The sequence below is a fragment of the Carcharhinus amblyrhynchos genome, chromosome 9, assembly GCF_965287045.1.
Source record: "Carcharhinus amblyrhynchos chromosome 9, sCarAmb.v2.hapA, whole genome shotgun sequence".
NCBI lineage: Eukaryota > Metazoa > Chordata > Chondrichthyes > Carcharhiniformes > Carcharhinidae > Carcharhinus > Carcharhinus amblyrhynchos.
This window is the reverse complement of record NC_137332.1, coordinates 109,549,582-109,567,304: the sequence shown is the minus strand read 5'-3', so window position 1 is coordinate 109,567,304 and position 17,723 is coordinate 109,549,582. Positions and strand designations below refer to the sequence as shown.

Genomic DNA, 17,723 nt, shown 5'->3' with positions numbered 1-17,723 from the left:
TACGAATCGAAAAAGATGAGTGCTGTCTTAAGGGGAGGGTGCTAAATTGGGGAAAGGCTAGATACAGCCGGATTAGGCAGGAGCTTAGGGATACAGACTGGGATAGGCTGTTAGAAGGCAAGACCACGTTAGGCATGTGGGAGTCTTTCAAGGGAAAACTGCAATGGGTGCAGGAAAGGCATGTGCCGGTTAGGAGGAAGGATGGGAAAGGTAGGATTAGAGAGCCGTGGATTACTAGAGATATAGAAGACCTGATTAGGAAGAAATGAGAGGCGTATGTCAGATCTAAGCAGCTGGGAACGGAGAGAGCGTTGGAGGAATACAAAGAGAGTAGGAGGGATCTCAAAAGGCGAGTTAGGAGAGCAAAAAGGGGGCATGAGATGGCTTTGGCAGGTAGGATTAAGGAGAATCCAAAGGCGTTTTACTCCTATCTTAGGAGCAAAAGGGTGGCTCGGGGTAAAATCGGTCCTCTCAGGGACAGACGAGGGGAATTGTGCTTAGAGGCTGAGGGAATGGGGGAGATCCTGAATGAATATTTTGCGTTGGTATTCACGAAGGAGAGGGGCTTGATGTCTGGTACGGTCATCGAGGGAGCAGTAGACCAATTGAAAGATCTATCGATTATGAGGGAAGAAGTGTTAGGGCTTTTAGGTAGCATTAAAACCGATAAATCTCCGGGGCCGATGGCATTTATCCTAGGCTGCTTAGGGAGGCAAGAGATGAGATTGCTGGGCCTCTGACACAAATCTTTGTCTCTTCTTTGGACACAGGTGAGGTTCCAGAGGACTGGTGGATAGCGAACGTGGTACCGTTGTTTAAAAAGGGTAGGAAGGGTAACTTGGGTAACTATAGGCCGGTGAGTTTGATGTCAGTGGTAGGCAAGTTGATGGAGAGGATTCTTAGGGATAGGATGTATGAGCACTTAGAGCGTTGCGATCTGATTAAGGATACGCAGCATGGCTTTGTAAAGGGGAAGTCTTGCCTTACGAATCTGGTAGAATTTTTTGAGGAGGTGACAAAAACGGTCGACGAAGGACGAGCCGTTGATGTTGTCTATATGGATTTCAGTAAGGCGTTTGACAAAGTCCCTCAATGTAGGTTGGTAGAGAAGATTAAAGCTCATGGGATATGTGGCAGGTATCTAGATGGGTAGAGAACTGGCTTGCAAAGAGGAGTCAGAGAGTCATAGTGGAGGGGTCCATTTCTAGCTGGAGGTCTGTCACTAGTGGTGTGCCGCAGGGCTCAGTACTGGGACCTCTTCTCTTTGTAGTGTATATAAATGATTTGGAAGAGGGATTAGGTGGTGTGATCAGCAAATTTGCTGATGACACCAAGATGGCTGGATTGGCGGGCAGTGAGGAGCAGTGTCTGGCAATACAACGGGATATTGATAGGCTGGTATATTGGGCAGATACATGGCAAATGGAGTTTAATCCGGATAAATGTGAGGTGATGCATTTTTGTCGGAATAATGTAGGGGGGAGTTATATGATAAAGGGTAAGCCCATAAGGAGTATAGAATCGCAGCGAGACATGGGGGTGCAAGTGCACAAGTCTTTGAAGGTGGCAGTGCAAGTGGAGAGTGTGGTGAAGAAAGCCTATGGTATGTTAGCCTTTATAGGAAGGGGTATAGAATATAAGAGCTGGAGTCTAATGTTGCAGTTGTACAGAACGTTGATTAGGCCACATTTAGAGTACTGCGTCCAGTTCTGGTCGCCTTACTACCGGAAGGACGTGGAGACTCTGGAGAGAGTGTAGAGGAGGTTTACCAGGATGTTGCCTGGTATGGAAGGACTGGGGTATGAGGAAAGATTGAAGAAATTGGGACTGTTTTCCCTTGGAAGACGGCGACTGAGGGGGGATCTAATAGAGGTATATAAGATTATGAAGGGTATAGATAGAGTAAAGAGAGGTAAGCTATTTCCTATGATAGAGACACACAGGACAAGGGGCCATGGGCTTCAGGTGAGGGGGGAGAGGTATAACACAGATATTAGAGGGAGGTTTTTCACACAGAGGGTAGTGGGGGTATGGAATGCTCTGCCAAGTAAGGTGGTGGAGCCAAACACGCTAGAGTTGTTTAAGAGTAACTTAGACAGGCACATGAGTGGGTTGGAGATGGGTGGATATAGGAGATTGTTTTAAATAAGGGTCATTAGCATTGGGGCGTCCCTGGTAAGGTAAATGGATACGGTACAATAATAATGTTTTTTTTTCTCTTTTTCATTCACAGGTTTTAAGTCGGTCCGCCTTGTGTCCAACGAGGAGCATACACGCGATGGGTCTTACTTGGGCTGCTCTTGGTTGTTCGAGATTGGCCTAGTGCTTCACGTCGTTAGTGTGTGCTTAAACTGGACCAGATGCTGGGCAAGATGACAGCTCAGTGTCTATCACTGATTGCTGTGCAGACATATGGATTTGGGCCGGTGTCTGTGGGAGTTCGCGCATTCTCCCCGTGCTTGCGTGGGTTTTCTCTGGGTGTTCCGGTTTCCTCCCACACCCCAAAGATGTGCTATTAGGCTGAATGGCAGTAATAAATTGTCCCTAAATTAGTTTCCCTCAATGTGGATGGCCATAAAACATTAGATAAGGGTCATGGGTGGAGGGGGGGACTGGTGGTGTTAAGATGGCGGCACGGGCTCATTGGGCCGAAGGGCCTGTTTCCCGGGCTGTTTTTGTTCTTTGTTCTAAATGATTCTAATCAAACATAAAAATACATCTGGTCTAGACAGGAAATCTGCCATCTTTACCTGGTCTGGCCTACATGTGACTCCAGGCCTACAGCTGTGTCAGGGAATGAGGTTAATTCTCCAGCCTCCCAGCATATTTTTCTCAATGGCGGGAAGCTTCGTGTCATTCACTAGTGGCACAATCCTCTGGTCTTCCACTGTCAATAGCATTTCCCTTTGATATCACCTCGTGCCATCGTGAAAACCACAGGAAGGAGTGCGCTGTCAGTGGACTAGAGAATCCTGCATGAATGGTCTGAGATTCCCCCCGTGGTTGACCTCTTAATGTTTTGAAATGACCTTGCAAGCCATTCAGTTCAAGAGGAAATTAAGGATGGACAACAAATGCTGGCCAAGTCAGCGATGCCCACATCGCATGAAAGAATTTTAAAAATGAACTTGAATTGGATGGAATATTTTACATATTCATGTCTAGTTGGGATTGATGCAGGTTAGTTTCTTACCAGTGTAACGGAGAATACTGGCTGGACACTTAACATCCAGTTAAAAATGGATGAATACAGATCTGGAATTGTGACTCAAATTCCACTAACTAGCTACGTGTTCTACAAGTTAAATTAACTGCTTTGAGATATGCATGTATGATTGAGTAAACTTATTAACTAGCTAGCCATTCTCTGATAAATATACAGTCTGACAAAGTAATGATTCCTTCATTGAAAAATCAATGACACCACATCTAACACCAGCATGCAATTAGGCATTAATATAGAAAATACTATGGTGGATGCAAACCAACAATAATCAACATCATTAAAATAGTGGGTATAATTAGCTCCACCTCTGCTGTTATGACGACAGCTGGCGTTAACGCTGAACAAGCATATCTCAGATTGAAATCCATCTCAGCCAGTGGCATTCCATTTTTTGTATTGTAGAAACATGGAACGATGGCTACTGAACACAAAGGCACAGAAATCCAGTAGTATTTTTCAAATTTGAAGAATTTAAAAATGTTTAATAAAAGGAAAGATAAAACTTAAATATGCAAGATAAAAGAAATACGGTTCGAAAAGATTTTACAAGATAATCCCCAAAAGTGCATTACAAAAGGTACACCATTAAATCAATGTTTTGGCAACAACTATAATAGATTCTTAACAATGAAATCTATGTTCCCCAATTTAAGAAATTGGCTTTCACTGCAAGGAAAGCTATATCCTATGATTTCTCAGAGCCAAAACACCATGATGAGATTTTCCAAAGGCAGATTCAAAACAAATTGTTTCACAGAACAAATATTCTCTTGGCCTCACTTGTATTCTTCATTCAAACACCTTTCACAGTCAGAACAAAGGAGCTGGCCTCCAGTGAAATCCCCCATAGTAACTTCAACACAAAGAAGATCATCTTCAATGGGCTTCCCCCACAGCAGCTCCCCCCAGCTTAAAATCTGCTCTCAGAAATCTCCCCTACACACAACCATATTTGCTTCCAATTGTTATTGATTATTGACCCCGCCAATAATGGGAAAAATGGGTGGCACAGCCCTCAGCTCCAGGATCCGGATTAAATTCCAGCCTCGGGTAACTGCCTGTGTGGAGTTTGCAAATTCTCCCTGTATCTGCATGGGTTCCCTCTGTGTACTCTGGTTTCCTCCCACAATCCAAAGATGTGCAGGTTAGGTGAATTGGCCATGCTAAATTGTCCCAAGATGTACAGGTTAGATGGATTAGCCATGGTAAATGTGCGTTTACAGGGTTAGGGTGGGGAAGAGTACCTGGGTAAGACTCTGTCAGAGAGTCAGTGCAAATGGCCTCTCACGTAGAAGATAGAACAATACAGCAAGGAACAGACCTTGCAGCCCACAATGTTGTGCTGAACATGAAGCCAAATGAAACTAATCCCTCTGCCTGCCCTTGGTCATATCCCTCTATTCTTTGTATATTCATGTGCTTATCTGAGGTTTCTGCACTGTCGTGATTCAATGATTGTCTTCACAAGTCTTTTTAAAATTAAGCTCCCAAAATATTAAAACCTTCCATGTTTCTATATTACTTTTATTTTGGATCAGCTACATTTATAATATCTGCCCCTGTTTAGCTTAAGACTCTGCTATAAAATGGCAACATTCCTTGCCATCTTTGAACCTCTCTTGAGATGCAATAATTACACAGCAATTCCATCAATTAACCCTAAATGTAAATTTCCAATCTATTCTGTTTACCTGTAAAGTAAAACTGACTACAAGGCTTCATTACAAATGCAAAGAGGTTACACCTTTACTGTCTCATTCATTAGACTGCACAAACTATTTCAGCATAACAACTTCTCTTTTGAGTAATCCTGGACACACAAAGACATGGCTTTCCTTATTTGCACAGAATATATACATAGCATTGAAAAATATAAACATATCATCACATTTCCCACGACAAAAATGAAACATCATATTTCTAAAGATGTTTTCCTCAACCCACTTTTTATATATGTATTATGTAATGTGCATGCATCAAAAAGGAAAATATACACAAGTATTTGGCAAGAATAAAGTTCATTCCAGTCCATTTTCGAATTTTGACATCCAAGTCCTTTTGAACTCGAACTGCATATAACATATCCATGATGACGTTCTCCCATCCAGCCGAATGTATTATTTTAAAATTGAATTGTTGTGACTGAATTCCATCAGAAAAGCCTGGCATTTTTATCTTGTCATTTTTCCAGAAACGTCAAGGGATTATGGTCATTATATAAAATCATCCATGAAGAGTTGCTTGCAACATTCTATTCATGATGCTGTAGAGTCAGAACTAACTTAAAGGGCCCAATTTTACCATTTTGATCCTAAGTGCTGAATCTGGGTGAGATCCAGATCCGACTTGTAGCCCTGTTTTCTGGCACCCCATACACACTCAGCACAAAAAAAAGCTGCAATTCTGAATCGCGCTGCAGGAGCCTGTGGCGGGGCTTCTCACACCCGAAAAGCTGCTGCTCCAATCAGAGTCATCAACTGCACATGAGCAGTAAAAAAAATTGAAAAATGCTCCCCTGCCACATCGCTACCGGGCTGTAACATAACTGTCCTCCTTATTCACCCCCACCACCCCACCAGTACCCAGACCAATCATGACTGTCTGCCTCACTCCCCCCCGCCCCCTCCTATTGCACACAGATCTGCAGCGGACCCCACCCCCCCACACCTGCCCCCTGCACTCCCCCCTCCCCACCACCCCCCAAATGCCCCACCCCCACACTCCTCATCCCCTCACCAGAGATCCATCTGGCTCTTGTTCTCCCCCCACCACCAGAGAACGATCTGGCCCACCTCCCTACTCCTCCCCACCCCCACCAGAGAATGATCTGACCCACCTCTCTTGTCCCCCCACCCCACCAGAGAATGATCTGACCTGCTTCCTTCCCCCCCACCACCAATCTGAATCAGTGAACCGCTGGAAGCTCTGAACTTATCTCTTCAGAAGTTGGAGTGCCTGAAACAGACCTTTGTGGACTATGTCTGTTTTGCGCCGAATCTGGACAGGCGAATGCAATGGTAAAGAGGGAAATGCAGGTAGGTTTGTGCATTCAGCCCATTAAGTCGATTTATGCATTTAAATTGCCATCGCACCTGTTTTGGGTGCGGTGCCAATTACGTCCATTTTTGGGCCTTGGTAAATGGGGGAACGGGCGCGGAGGTGGGTGTGGATCATGCTATTTGCCTCACGCCCGACATTACCAAGTTTTTGCACTGAAAACGGGTGCAACGTGATGGTAAAATCAGACTCAAAGCCTCCTTTTTCACAGCTCAGTATTTCTTCTGTTGCACAATGAACTTATGTGAAAAATAACTCACTGGTCTCTCAGTTCCCATATTTTCTTCCTGTAGTTAAACAGCACCAGTCTCCTATATCTTTGTGAAGGTGATGGTGTAGCAGGTTTTTCACTAGACTAGTAATCCAGAGAGCTTGAACATAGCTTTGGGAACCTGGGTTCAAACCCTCTCATGGCAGATGGTGACAATTGAATTCAGCAAAAAAAAGGTCTGATAATGCCCATGAAGTGGAGATGCCCATGAAACCATTGCCACCTAATTACAGATAGCATGGTAGACTGTTAACTGTTCTGTTGATTGGCCTAGCAAATCATGGAAATTAGAGATGAGCTTACCCACATCCCATGAAAAAAAAAGAAAAAATTAAACATTGACTACAGCCTCATCTGGCAATACCTCATTAGAAGTTCTCAAGCTGTGGTTGTTGACTGCAAAGGGATCTATTCCAAAATAGTTTGACCAGGAATTCTCTACTGCCAGGAAAAGAAAGAGGAGGTGTTATTTGGTGGAAAACATCTATTTTCTGCTGGGAACTAGATTCTCAATTGACATTGCTCAGTGAATGAAATGAAAGATTGAATAGTTTGTTCCACATAAATGGAAATGGAGAGATTCAGAAACTAGGAATTTCCATTATGCACATACGAGTCAGTGAACTGCAAATCTGGGAATATTTCTAGCACAGGGTAACAGGAGTAAATAGGATTGGATTTTAGAAGTTCCTTAGGCAGCAGAACTAAAGAAAGTCAGAAACTCAGAATGCTGGTGTAGAATAAAATCAAAAAACTACAAATGTTCCTTATCAGACACAAGGCAGCAGACAGAATCAATATTTGGCCATATTCCTTATTCTGTCATCTGGGAAAGTATTTTACAGGCATAACTTTCACTGTGACCTTTGAGCCTCAGGGCTCTGGGAACTCCAGAGATTCTCTTACCATTAAACCATCCTAGACTGAAAATGGGAAAGATTTTCTCAGTGAAAGTGTGGGTGAAAGTGTAGAGATGGGACATGTTGTCCGCATTGTAAAATGACACATGTCCACTCTCATAGTTCAGGAAAACCCCAATCTTCCGGGGATTCACACTTGGGGTGAGGGGAGTCCATAAGGGGGAAGTGAGGGCAAAATACCCACTTTCATTTCCTAGTCCCACTGTCCAGTATCCAATCTCAGGTTGTGGATCAATGTCCCCTTTTCTCTCAGCAGACTCTCGGGTCACCCCCACACCCCAGTCAGCATTATCTCCCACCTCCACCTCCCAGTAATGTCTCCCTGATGCAAATCCCTCTGAGCTCAGGATACAAGCAGAACGATCAAACCTCTCTGGGGTATCAGGGAGCGGCTGCCGTTTGTCTCCAAGTCTCACACTGGTCTGGTCCTCAGACACGATGAGCCAGGGATTCGCTGTGTTCAAATCCAGAGTCAGAGGGGTTGGAGCTGGGGCAAAGTTAAAATAACACAGTCAGTGAATGAAAATGTTGTTTGGGTCTATCCAAGCACTTTTCTTTGTAACCTGCTGCTCCGTTGTACAATTTAATGTTGATTGGTTTGGTGATGTGTGGTGAGGAATGCGGGGGGCGGGGGGTGCGATGGGTGCGATGGGGGTGTTGGGGGGATGCGGGGAGGTGCGGGGGGAGTGGGAGGCAGGGGTGAGGTAGGTGGTGACAGTTCTTCATCTAGTCTCTCAGGAATTGCAAACTGTGTGCTGATAGCTTTCTGTAATTACCTACTGATACAATAATCTGATCACTGAAGGCTTGATGGTCCCATTGATAAAGGGACATCTCCCTGTAACCTTGGATTTGAACCAGAGTGTATATTTTTATGGAAGGATCATCCTCTTCATTACTTCCAAGACAAGCATATTCTTCCTCACATGTGGAGACACAAACTGCAGTTAGGTAACTGCATAATCTTCTATGTTGAAGAGATTACAAACTAATTTACACAATCTGACTTCATAATTTTAGTCTTTTGGCCCCAGGGTAGTTCTGGCGAGTTTCTGTTGCACCTTGTAATGTATCAATATATTTAAGAAGCACTGGAACTTTGATGGTTGAAATGAAGATGTTTAATACAGGGGAGTGCATATATTATTGATGCACATATTTGGAGATTTCTGAAAGGGGAATGAGACAAATACACCAATAAGTAATTTGTCTTTACTGGTGTAATCTTTATGATGTCAAACACTGAGGGGCAGTCACATTTATGTCACACAGTGTTTCTCCTTTGCCATTCTGTCCCCACCAGTAAATCCAGTTGTGGTGTTTCATCAAGACTCATGATTCAAGCAATGGGACTGGGGGGATGTCCAATGATCTGTGTACTCGATGTTGGATACCTGGTGCAAAATAATTAGCCTTATGGTCACTGGGTCAGTGTTTGGAATGCCTATCGGAAGTCCATCTTGGCAGTGGTTTTAAAGCAGACCAGGTGAAAATGGAAATGTTTGTGCCACTTGCAAGGAGAAAAAGGCGCTTAAACATGAGAGTTGAGAAGTGCTGATTATATCGAATTGCATTCTATTTGAATATTGTATTAATGCAGAACTGCTGATATGAGGCTGATTTCATTGAACTATAGAGGTCAACAGAGCATGTTAAAAGAATAGTTAAGAATACATATGGTACACTTGCTTTCTTCAGTCATGGTATAGTATATAGCAACAAGGAGGTAACGTTGGAGTTGTTGTTTGGTTAGGCCACAGCGTCAGTACTGATGTGGTCACTTCACTTGAGGAAGGATGGGTTAGTACTAGAAGGGGTACAGAGGAGGTTCACCAGGATGTTGCTTGAGATGGAGCAAATGAGTTATAATGCGAGACTAGATAGAGTTTGATTGTTTTCTTTATAGAGTGGAGAAGGCTGAGGGGTGACATGATTGAAGTGCATAAGATTATGAGGGGTATGGATGGGTGCATAGGGAACAGCTATTCCCCTTGGTTGCAGGGTCAATCTTGAGGGGCATGGTTTTAGATTAAGGGGCAGGAGATTCAGAGGGGATTTGAGATAAATTTTTTTACACAGAGGGTGGTGAAAAACTGAAATGCACTGCCTGGGAAGGCAGTCGAGGCCAGAAACCTTACAACCTTTAAAAAATATTTGTATGAAGACTTGAATTATCATAACATTCAAGAATATGGGACAAATGCAGGATAATTGATTAGTGCACCTTTGGTGGTAGATATTACCAGTGCAGAATCGATGGACCAAAGGGCCTTTTCTGTACTCTATGACTCTATGACCCTATGACCCTATGACTCTGTAGAATGGGTATAGCACTTAAGAGGCCCATTTTGTTAATCTTATTGTTGGTAGCGCTCTGACAGTCTCACTCATTCACACTTTCCCCTTAATTTCACTCCCCCCACCCCAACGTGCACTTATTCAATTCCTCTTTGAAAACCCTGATTGACCCTGTCTCTGCTTCACTCACAGGCAGAAAATTCCAGATCCTAATTACTCGCTGCTTGAAAATACTTTTGTTCAAGTCGCTTTGCTTCTTTTCCTCATTTGAAATTCGTCATCTTTGGTTCCCGACCTTTCTATTAATGGTTGCATTTTCTCTGTCTACTCGCTCTGATGTTGCCAATGATTCTGAAGACCTCAATAAAATCTCCTTTTAACTTGCTCTTCTCTTAAGAGGAAATGTCGAGCAGGCTGGACCTGTACTCATTGGAGTTTAGAAGAATGAGAGGCAGTCTTATCAAAACACAAAAGGTTTTGAGGGGGCTTGGCTAGATTGATGCTGAGAGGATTTTTCACCTCACTGGGGATCTAGGACTAGGAGTCAACACTTAAAAATAAGGGATCTCCCGTTTAATCTCTCCTAATTTGGATACAGCTGCAGGAAAGGACACGGCTTGGGAAGCGATGGCCTAGTGGTATTATCGCCAGACTATTAATCCAGAAAGTCAGCCAATGTTCTGGGGACCTGGGTTTGTATCCTGCCATGGCAGATGGTGGAATTTGAATTCAATAAAAAATATCTGGAATTAAGAATCCACTGATGACCATAAAATCATTGTCAATTTTCAGAATGTCCTTTGGGTAAGGAAATCTGGTCTACATGTAACTCTAGAGCAAAAGCAATGTGGTTGACTCTCAACTGCCCTCAGGCACTAGGATGGGCAATAAATGCTAACCAGCCAGCGATGCCCTCATCCCATGAATGATCCTTTAAAAAAAATACGAACATGCAAAGTTTGAAATGAAGAGACAGATTATCTGCTTACCTAGGCTGAGACTGCCAATCATGTCTTTCCAGGTTTTGTACTGGAAGAGTTCTTTGGCTATTCCCAGTGACACAGAGCCAGTTACCGGTGACAGTGTAGATTCCACCTGGCCAATCCTGTCAATATCAAACAAGTCAGTATCAATCCGTTTAATTTACTAGGTTCACATATGTGTCAATACAGAGACTGCCATACCTCCGGTCTTTGAAAACTTCACGTTGAAGCAAAGTGGAGACATAGATCTGTGGGGAGATGTGAGAAAGGGTAATCAGAATTCTGTGACAGATCAAGAACATATTTGCAAACATGTTGCTGATTAGTAATCATTGGCCTGCTTCGCTGAAGGAACAACACAGATCAGACATATAAGACCATAGGATATAGGAGTAGAATGAGGCCATTCAGCCCATTGTGTCCTGCTCCACCATTCAATCATGGCTGATATGTTTCTCAACCCCATTCTCCCAACTTTTCACCATAACTTTGAGCACCTTATCAATCAAGAGCCTATCTCTTTCTTTAGTACACTCAATGACTTGACCTCCACAGCCTTCTGTGGCAATGAATTCCACCGATACACCACCCTGAATGGCTGAAGAAATTCCTCTTCATTTCAGTTTTAAAGGGTCGTCTCTTTATGCCGACGTTTTGCTCTCGGACCCTAGTCTCTCCTATTAATGGAAACATTTTCTCCACATGAACTCAACCCAGGCCTTTCAATGAGATCCCATCACATCCATCTAAGCTCCATCGAATACAAACCCAGACTCCTCAACCGCTCCTCATACATCAAGCTTTTCATTCCCGAGATTGTGATCCTTTGCTGGACCATTTCTAAGGCCAACGCATCCTTTCTTAGACACAGGTGAAGTGAATGGTGTGCATGATTTAGACTGAAAAGTTTCATGTATTATGGTATATTTTCCAAGATTTACATCATCAAATTAAAATTGGGAGCAGCCTCATTTCTTAGAGCATGTATTATTTCTGCTAGTAATTTATATCTTTTCCTGCTGTAGTTTTCCCACAGCAAGGATGTTGGTGTCAGCACTCAGCAGAACAATCATTTGTGGGAGATGCATGTCGCTGGCTAGTCCAGTACTTATTGCCCATCCCTAGTTGCCCAACAGAAGGTAGTTGTGAGCTGCTTTCTTGAACCACTGCGATGCCTGAGGTGTAGATACACCTACAGTGCTGTTAGCGAAGCAATTTCAGGACTTTGACCCAGTGACAGTAAAGGAATGGCAATGTATTTCCAAGTCAGAATGGTGAGTGACTTGGAAGGGAACATCCAGGTTATGGTCTTCCAGTATCTTCTGCTCTTGTCCTTCTAAATGGAAATGTCATGGGTTTGGAAGGTGTTATGCAAGGAGCCTTGCTGAGGTCTTGTACTGTATCCTTTTTTCTTATTAATTCATGGAATGTTGACGTCGCTGGCTGGGCCAACATTGATTGCCCACTCCTGAAGGCATTTAAGAGTCAACCACATTGCATCTGGTAGATGGTACACATGGTTGTCACTGTTCATTAGTGGTAGAGGGAATGAGTGTTTGTGGAAGGCTTAGCAATCAAGTGGCTTGTTGGGTCCTGAGTGGTGTCAAGCTTCTTGAATATTGTTGGAGCTGCACTCATCCATCCAAGTAGAGAGTATCCCATTATACTCCTGTCTTGTGCCTTGTAAATGGTGGACAGGCTTTAGGTAGTCAGGAGGTGAGTTACTCACCATTCCTAAGCTTTAGCCTGGGCACTGGTAGCCACAGTACTTACATGGCTAGTTCAATTTCTGAACAATGGTAACCCCAAGGATGTTGATAGTGGGGGACTTAGTGATGCCAATGCCACTGAATGTCAAGGGGCGATGGTTAGATCTTCTCTTGTTGGAGGTGGTCATTGCCTAGCCCTTGTGTGCTGTGAATTCTAGTTGTCATTTGCCATGGGTGCTGGTGAAAAGGATTTAATCTGGGTATTTCTTCATTATTTCTCAGGATGTGCGGGTTGCTGGCAAGGCCAGCATTTTGTTGTTGAACTCCAATTTGTTGAATCAGCCACATTGCTTTGAGCCTGGATGGAGTCACAATTATGCCAGACCAGGTAAGAACAACAGATTTTTTTTCCCTTAATTAGTGAGGCAGCTGGGTTTTGACAGCAATTGATGATGGTAACTGAGAGCAGTTTACAATTCCATTTATTTTCTATAATTGGATTTATATTCCAGCAGTAACCATGGTGGGGTTCAAACCTGTGCCAATGGAGCAATAGTAGACTGGCCTTCTGAACTATTAATCCACTGACATTGACACCATTGACATACATAGAGCCACATCTATCACTACAGTTAAAATTCAACAACATGTCTTTACTTGGTTCAGTGGTTAGCACTGCTGCCTCACATCGCCAGGGACTTGGGTTTGATTCCTGGTTTAGATCACCATCTGTGTGGAGTCTGCACATACCCCCCATGTCTGCGTGGGTTTCCTCTGGATGCTCTGGTTTCCTCCCTCAGTCCAAAGCCATGCTGGTAGCCTGCATTCAACATACCAACTTCTCCCTCAATGTCGCCGACCAGGCACCAGAGTGTGGTGACTAGGGGATTTTCACTATAACTTCATTGCAGTGTTAATATAAGCCTACTTGTGACACTAATAAATAAACTTAAACTACTTTCCTGCCGCCGGGAATTCCCTGGACATTGGATAAAAACAAATAACAGAGGATACTGGAATCTAAAACCAAAAGAGAAAATGCTGGATAATCTCAGCAGGTCTAGCAGCATCTGTAAGGAGAAAAGAGCTGACCTTTCAAGTCTAGATGACCATTTGACAGAGCTCTGAAGGTGTCAGTCAGAGTTGCCTCTAACCACAGACCCTTCGGCTGGGGAGGGGAGTACAAGGGGCGGGGGGAGGTGAGAAAGGAGCGAATGTCGGGGTGGATGCCAACAGCGGAACTCGGGTGTTGCCAGCTACCGTGTCAATATACACGGTCGAAGGACGCAGTCAGGATATCTCAGGGAACCTCAATGCCTTGCTGTCAGAAAATGAAAAGCTTGAGGGGATGACGGGACCTGTGAAGATGCGGTAGATGAAAGGGACTGCGAAACTTGGGGCTAGAAGTATAAGATAGTCAGCAATAATCCCAATAGGAAATTCAGGAGAAGCTTCTCGACGTTGGGTCCAAATAACTCGTCCCTGCGCTCGATAACCTCTGTAGTAATAGCCGGCTCAAGGGCGCCGCCAGAAGGTATTTTGCGGATTATTCTGCAGTGTGCAATTCAGTATAGGATTTACCACATTCATTCTCAAATCACCAGAATACTATCAAGCTCTGAGTCTCTCTGCTTCCGTCAGCCCATCTCTCCCTCTCCCTCATTTTCTCTATCTTTCTCTCAAGCACTCTCTCACTTTCCCCTGCAGAAGGAATAAAAGTTTGAGCTGTGGAAAAGTGAGCAACAACTAGTGACCAATAACGATCCCAATCTCGAGCAGTTAAAGCGCCAAAGTCAAACTATTCCTGCAGGATCAGAGTTCAAAGATCTCGTTATTGCTTTAGGTTCACCCGTATTGTTTGCCTCCCAACTGTCAAACACAGTTCCCTCTGAAATTCCTCACAAGCCACACTTGCAGCGAAACGGGTCGATCATGGAAGTTCTCCGAAGGCCAGCTGTTGTGTACAAGTTCATGACCTGTTGTGTACCAGTTCTTGTCAAGTATGATCCACATTGTGTAATTTCATTTCGAAAGAAAGACCGCTTACCGTCAGAAAAGTAATTGTGTCCTGTTCCTTCAGCAGTTCTTGTAAGTCTGATATCTCCCGCAGAGTGCAGTCTAACTCCTCTTGTATTAAACTGAGGTTTCTCTCCATTGATTCTAGAATCCTCTCCTCTTCTTCCCTGAGATCTCTGAGTAATCGCTGCTCTTTCTCAGTGAGAATCTGGCGCATTTTAGTGAACTCGGATGTGATGTGGGTCTGCAGACTACTCGACTGTTCCTACCCAATGAAATGTGAGACATAATTAATGTCCCGCGATAAAGGGAACAAAACTAATCGAGATCCCAGAAAACCAGCACCGTACCTTAACTTCGAAAATCAGTCGCTTCTGCTGCCGTTCGCAGTCCAGAGCCCAATTCCTCCTCTTTGCAACTGAATTGATTGATGTTTTCAGTTGGTCCTGGGATTTAAGTAACAAATAAGCGAATCATAGAATCCCTACAGTGCAGAAGGAGTCCATTCAGCCCATCGAGGCTGCACCGGCTCTCTCAGCCTATTCCCGCAACTCGATGTATTTTTCCCGTTAATCCTCCTAATCTACACAGTTTGGGACATCAACGGGCACTTTATCATAGTCAATTCACCTAACCTGCATATTTTGGGACGCCACGGGCAATTTACCATAGCTAAACCACCTAATCTGCACAGTGTGGGACAGTTTAGCATGGCCAATCCGCCTTACTTGCATATTTTTGGAGTGTGGGAGGAAACCGGAGCACCCAGAGGAAACCCACGCAGATATGAGGAGAACGTGCAAACTCCACACAGACAGTGACCCAAGCCGGGAATCGAACCGGGGTCCCTGGCGGTGTGAGGCAGTAGTGCTAACGACTGTGCCACCAGATATTAACACACACAACGGACAGCTAGTTTACAAGTGAGAAGTCTCCGATTTTACCCTGCGCATCTCCCCAGCCTCGTCCAACGGCAGAAACTCGTGAGATTTGTGCTCCCGCGAATCTCTGCAGATGGAGCAGATCAGATTCATGTCCGTCTCACAGAAGAGTTTCAGTTCTTCCTGGTGCTTGGCACAGTGCAATTTCTCTATCTGATCGAGCGAAAGTTTCCGAGCTTTCTCGGCCAGGTTCGCCAAGGCGCGGTTCGCCCTGAATGTTTTCTTCTTAAACTTCCCTCTGCACTGCGGGCAGGTGTAAACCTTCCCGTTTCCCCAGCTCTGGCCGATACAGGAGCTGCAGAAGTTGTGACCGCACTGCAGTATCAGCGGGTCGGTGAAGTAATCGAGACAAATGGGGCAAATTGCCTCCTCTGTTAGCTCGGCCAGATCCTGCGCTTGAGGTTTGGAAGTCATGTTGACACTTGTGCGCTTGGTGTTCGAGACGCATTTCGCTTTTAATATTCGTGTGGGGTTGGATGTTATCTAAAAGGGAGGAGTGGGGTGCGGAGGGAGGGGGAAGCCCTCTTCGCCTTCCTTAAGCGGGGAGTTTCCAGGAATGGGATACCATATTGAGAGTGAGTTTTGGTCCACACCTGGAAAGGTTTCGGTGCAGCTGAATGCCGTACTGCAAGTATTTCCAGTTAGGTTTCTCTCTAAACAATGAGAAGGGTTTCGAAATCTTAAAAAAAACACCAAAGGAAAGCATGAAGGCGGGCCAAAGGCGGCGGATTGAGAAGGATTTGATGATTGACTTGGATTTATAACAGCACTCTATTAAATATCTGATTTGATTTGATTTATTATTGTCACATGTATTTGGATAGAGTGAAAAGTATTGGTTTTTGGCGTGATATACAGATGAAACGTACCGTTCATAGAGTGATCTCGGCAAACAAAAAATATTGGGAAGATGCAGTATGGACGGCACGGTGGTACCGAGTTTAGCAGTTGGGTGACTGTCCAGTTTGCACATTTTCCTCGTATCTGCGTGGATTTTCTCTGTTTCCTCCCGTTTCCTCCCATACGCCAAAGATGTGCAGGTTAGGGAGATTAGCCATGCTAAATGTTCCCTTCAATCCCCGAGGCGTGTAGGTTAGATAGATTGGCCATGCTAAATCTTCCCGTAGCTTCCCAAGCTGTGTAGGTTAGGTAGATTGGCATGTTACATTGCCCCTGAGTGTCCTGAGACATGTAGATTAGGTGGATTGGCCATGCCAAGTGCTCCTTTAGTTCCCCAAGGCGTGTAGGTTAGGTGGACTAATTATGCTAAATTCCCCCAAAGTGTTCCAAGACATGTACTTTAGAACAAAGAAAATTACAGCACAGGAACAGGCCATTCGGCCCTCTAAGCCTGCACCGACCATGCTGCCTGACATAACTAAAACCCCCTCCGTTTCTGGGGACCATATCCCTCGATTCCCATCTCATTCATGTACTTGTCAAGACACCCCTTAAAAGTCACTACCACATCCATTTCCACTATCTCCCCTGGCAATAAGTTCCAGGCACCCACCACTCTCTGTTAAAAAATCTACCTCATACATCTCTTTTAAACCATGCCCCTCTCACTGTAAACCTAAGCCTCTTTCAATTGACTCTTCCATCCTGGGAAGAAGCTTCTGAATATCCACTCTGTCCATGCCTCTCATAATCTTGTAGACTTCTTTCAGATCTCCCCTCAACCTCCATCATTCCAGTGAGAACAAACCAAGTTTCTCCAACCTCCCCTCATAGCTAATGCCCTCCATACCAGGTAACATCCTGGTAAATCTTTTCTGTACCCTCTGCAAAGCCTCCACATCCTTCTGGTAGTTTGGCAACCAGAATTGAACACTATATTTCAAGTGCGGCCGAACTAAGGTTCTATAAAGCTGCAACATGACTTACCAATTTTTCAACTCAGTGCCCCAGCCGATGAAGGCAAACATACTGTATGCCTTCTTGACTACGTTCTCCACCTGCATTGCTACTTTCAGTGATCTGTGTACCTGTACATCCAGATCCCTTTGCCTATCAGTACTCTTGAGGGATCTGCCATTTACTGCCTATTTCCTACCTGTATTAGACCTTCCAAAATGCATTACCTCACATTTGTCCGGATTAAACTCTGTCTGCCATCTCTCCGCCCAAGTCTCCAACTGATCTATATCCTGCTGCATCTTCTGATGATCCTCATCACTATCTGCAAATCCACCAACCTTTGTGTCATCTGTAAACTTACTAATCAATCTAGTTACATTTTCCTCCAAATAGCAAAAAATCCATCAAAAAACGTCAAATGGGATGAAGGGGTATAATATCA

General features: G+C 44.2%; 1 protein-coding gene across 1 annotated transcript; it reads right to left on the bottom strand.

Annotated features, from left to right (window-relative positions):
* Positions 1-6,079: 6,079 nt before the first annotated feature.
* LOC145348690 (zinc-binding protein A33-like) lies at positions 6,080-15,949 on the bottom strand. Its single transcript, XM_080196848.1, has 6 exons — positions 15,425-15,949; positions 14,831-14,926; positions 14,512-14,745; positions 10,921-11,003; positions 10,762-10,877; positions 6,080-7,961 (listed from the first exon to the last, which is right to left on the bottom strand). The coding sequence occupies exons 1-6, from the start codon at positions 15,833-15,835 to the stop codon at positions 7,369-7,371; spliced, it is 1,533 nt and encodes a 510-aa protein (XP_080052974.1). The 5' UTR covers positions 15,836-15,949; the 3' UTR covers positions 6,080-7,368.
* Between the last annotated feature and the right edge of the window lie 1,774 nt (positions 15,950-17,723).

Bases quoted from the DNA above. Each gene is read 5' to 3' on its own strand.
- LOC145348690 (XM_080196848.1), bottom strand. From the start codon at position 15,835: ATGACTTCCAAACCTCAAGCGCAGGATCTGGCCGAGCTAACAGAGGAG. The intron at 14,927-15,424 runs GTAAAATCGGAG...CTTAAATCCCAG, and splicing joins AGGCTGGGGAGATGCGCAGG to GACCAACTGAAAACATCAAT. The intron at 11,004-14,511 runs GTAAGCGGTCTT...ATCTCCCCACAG, and splicing joins ACACAATTACTTTTCTGACG to ATCTATGTCTCCACTTTGCT.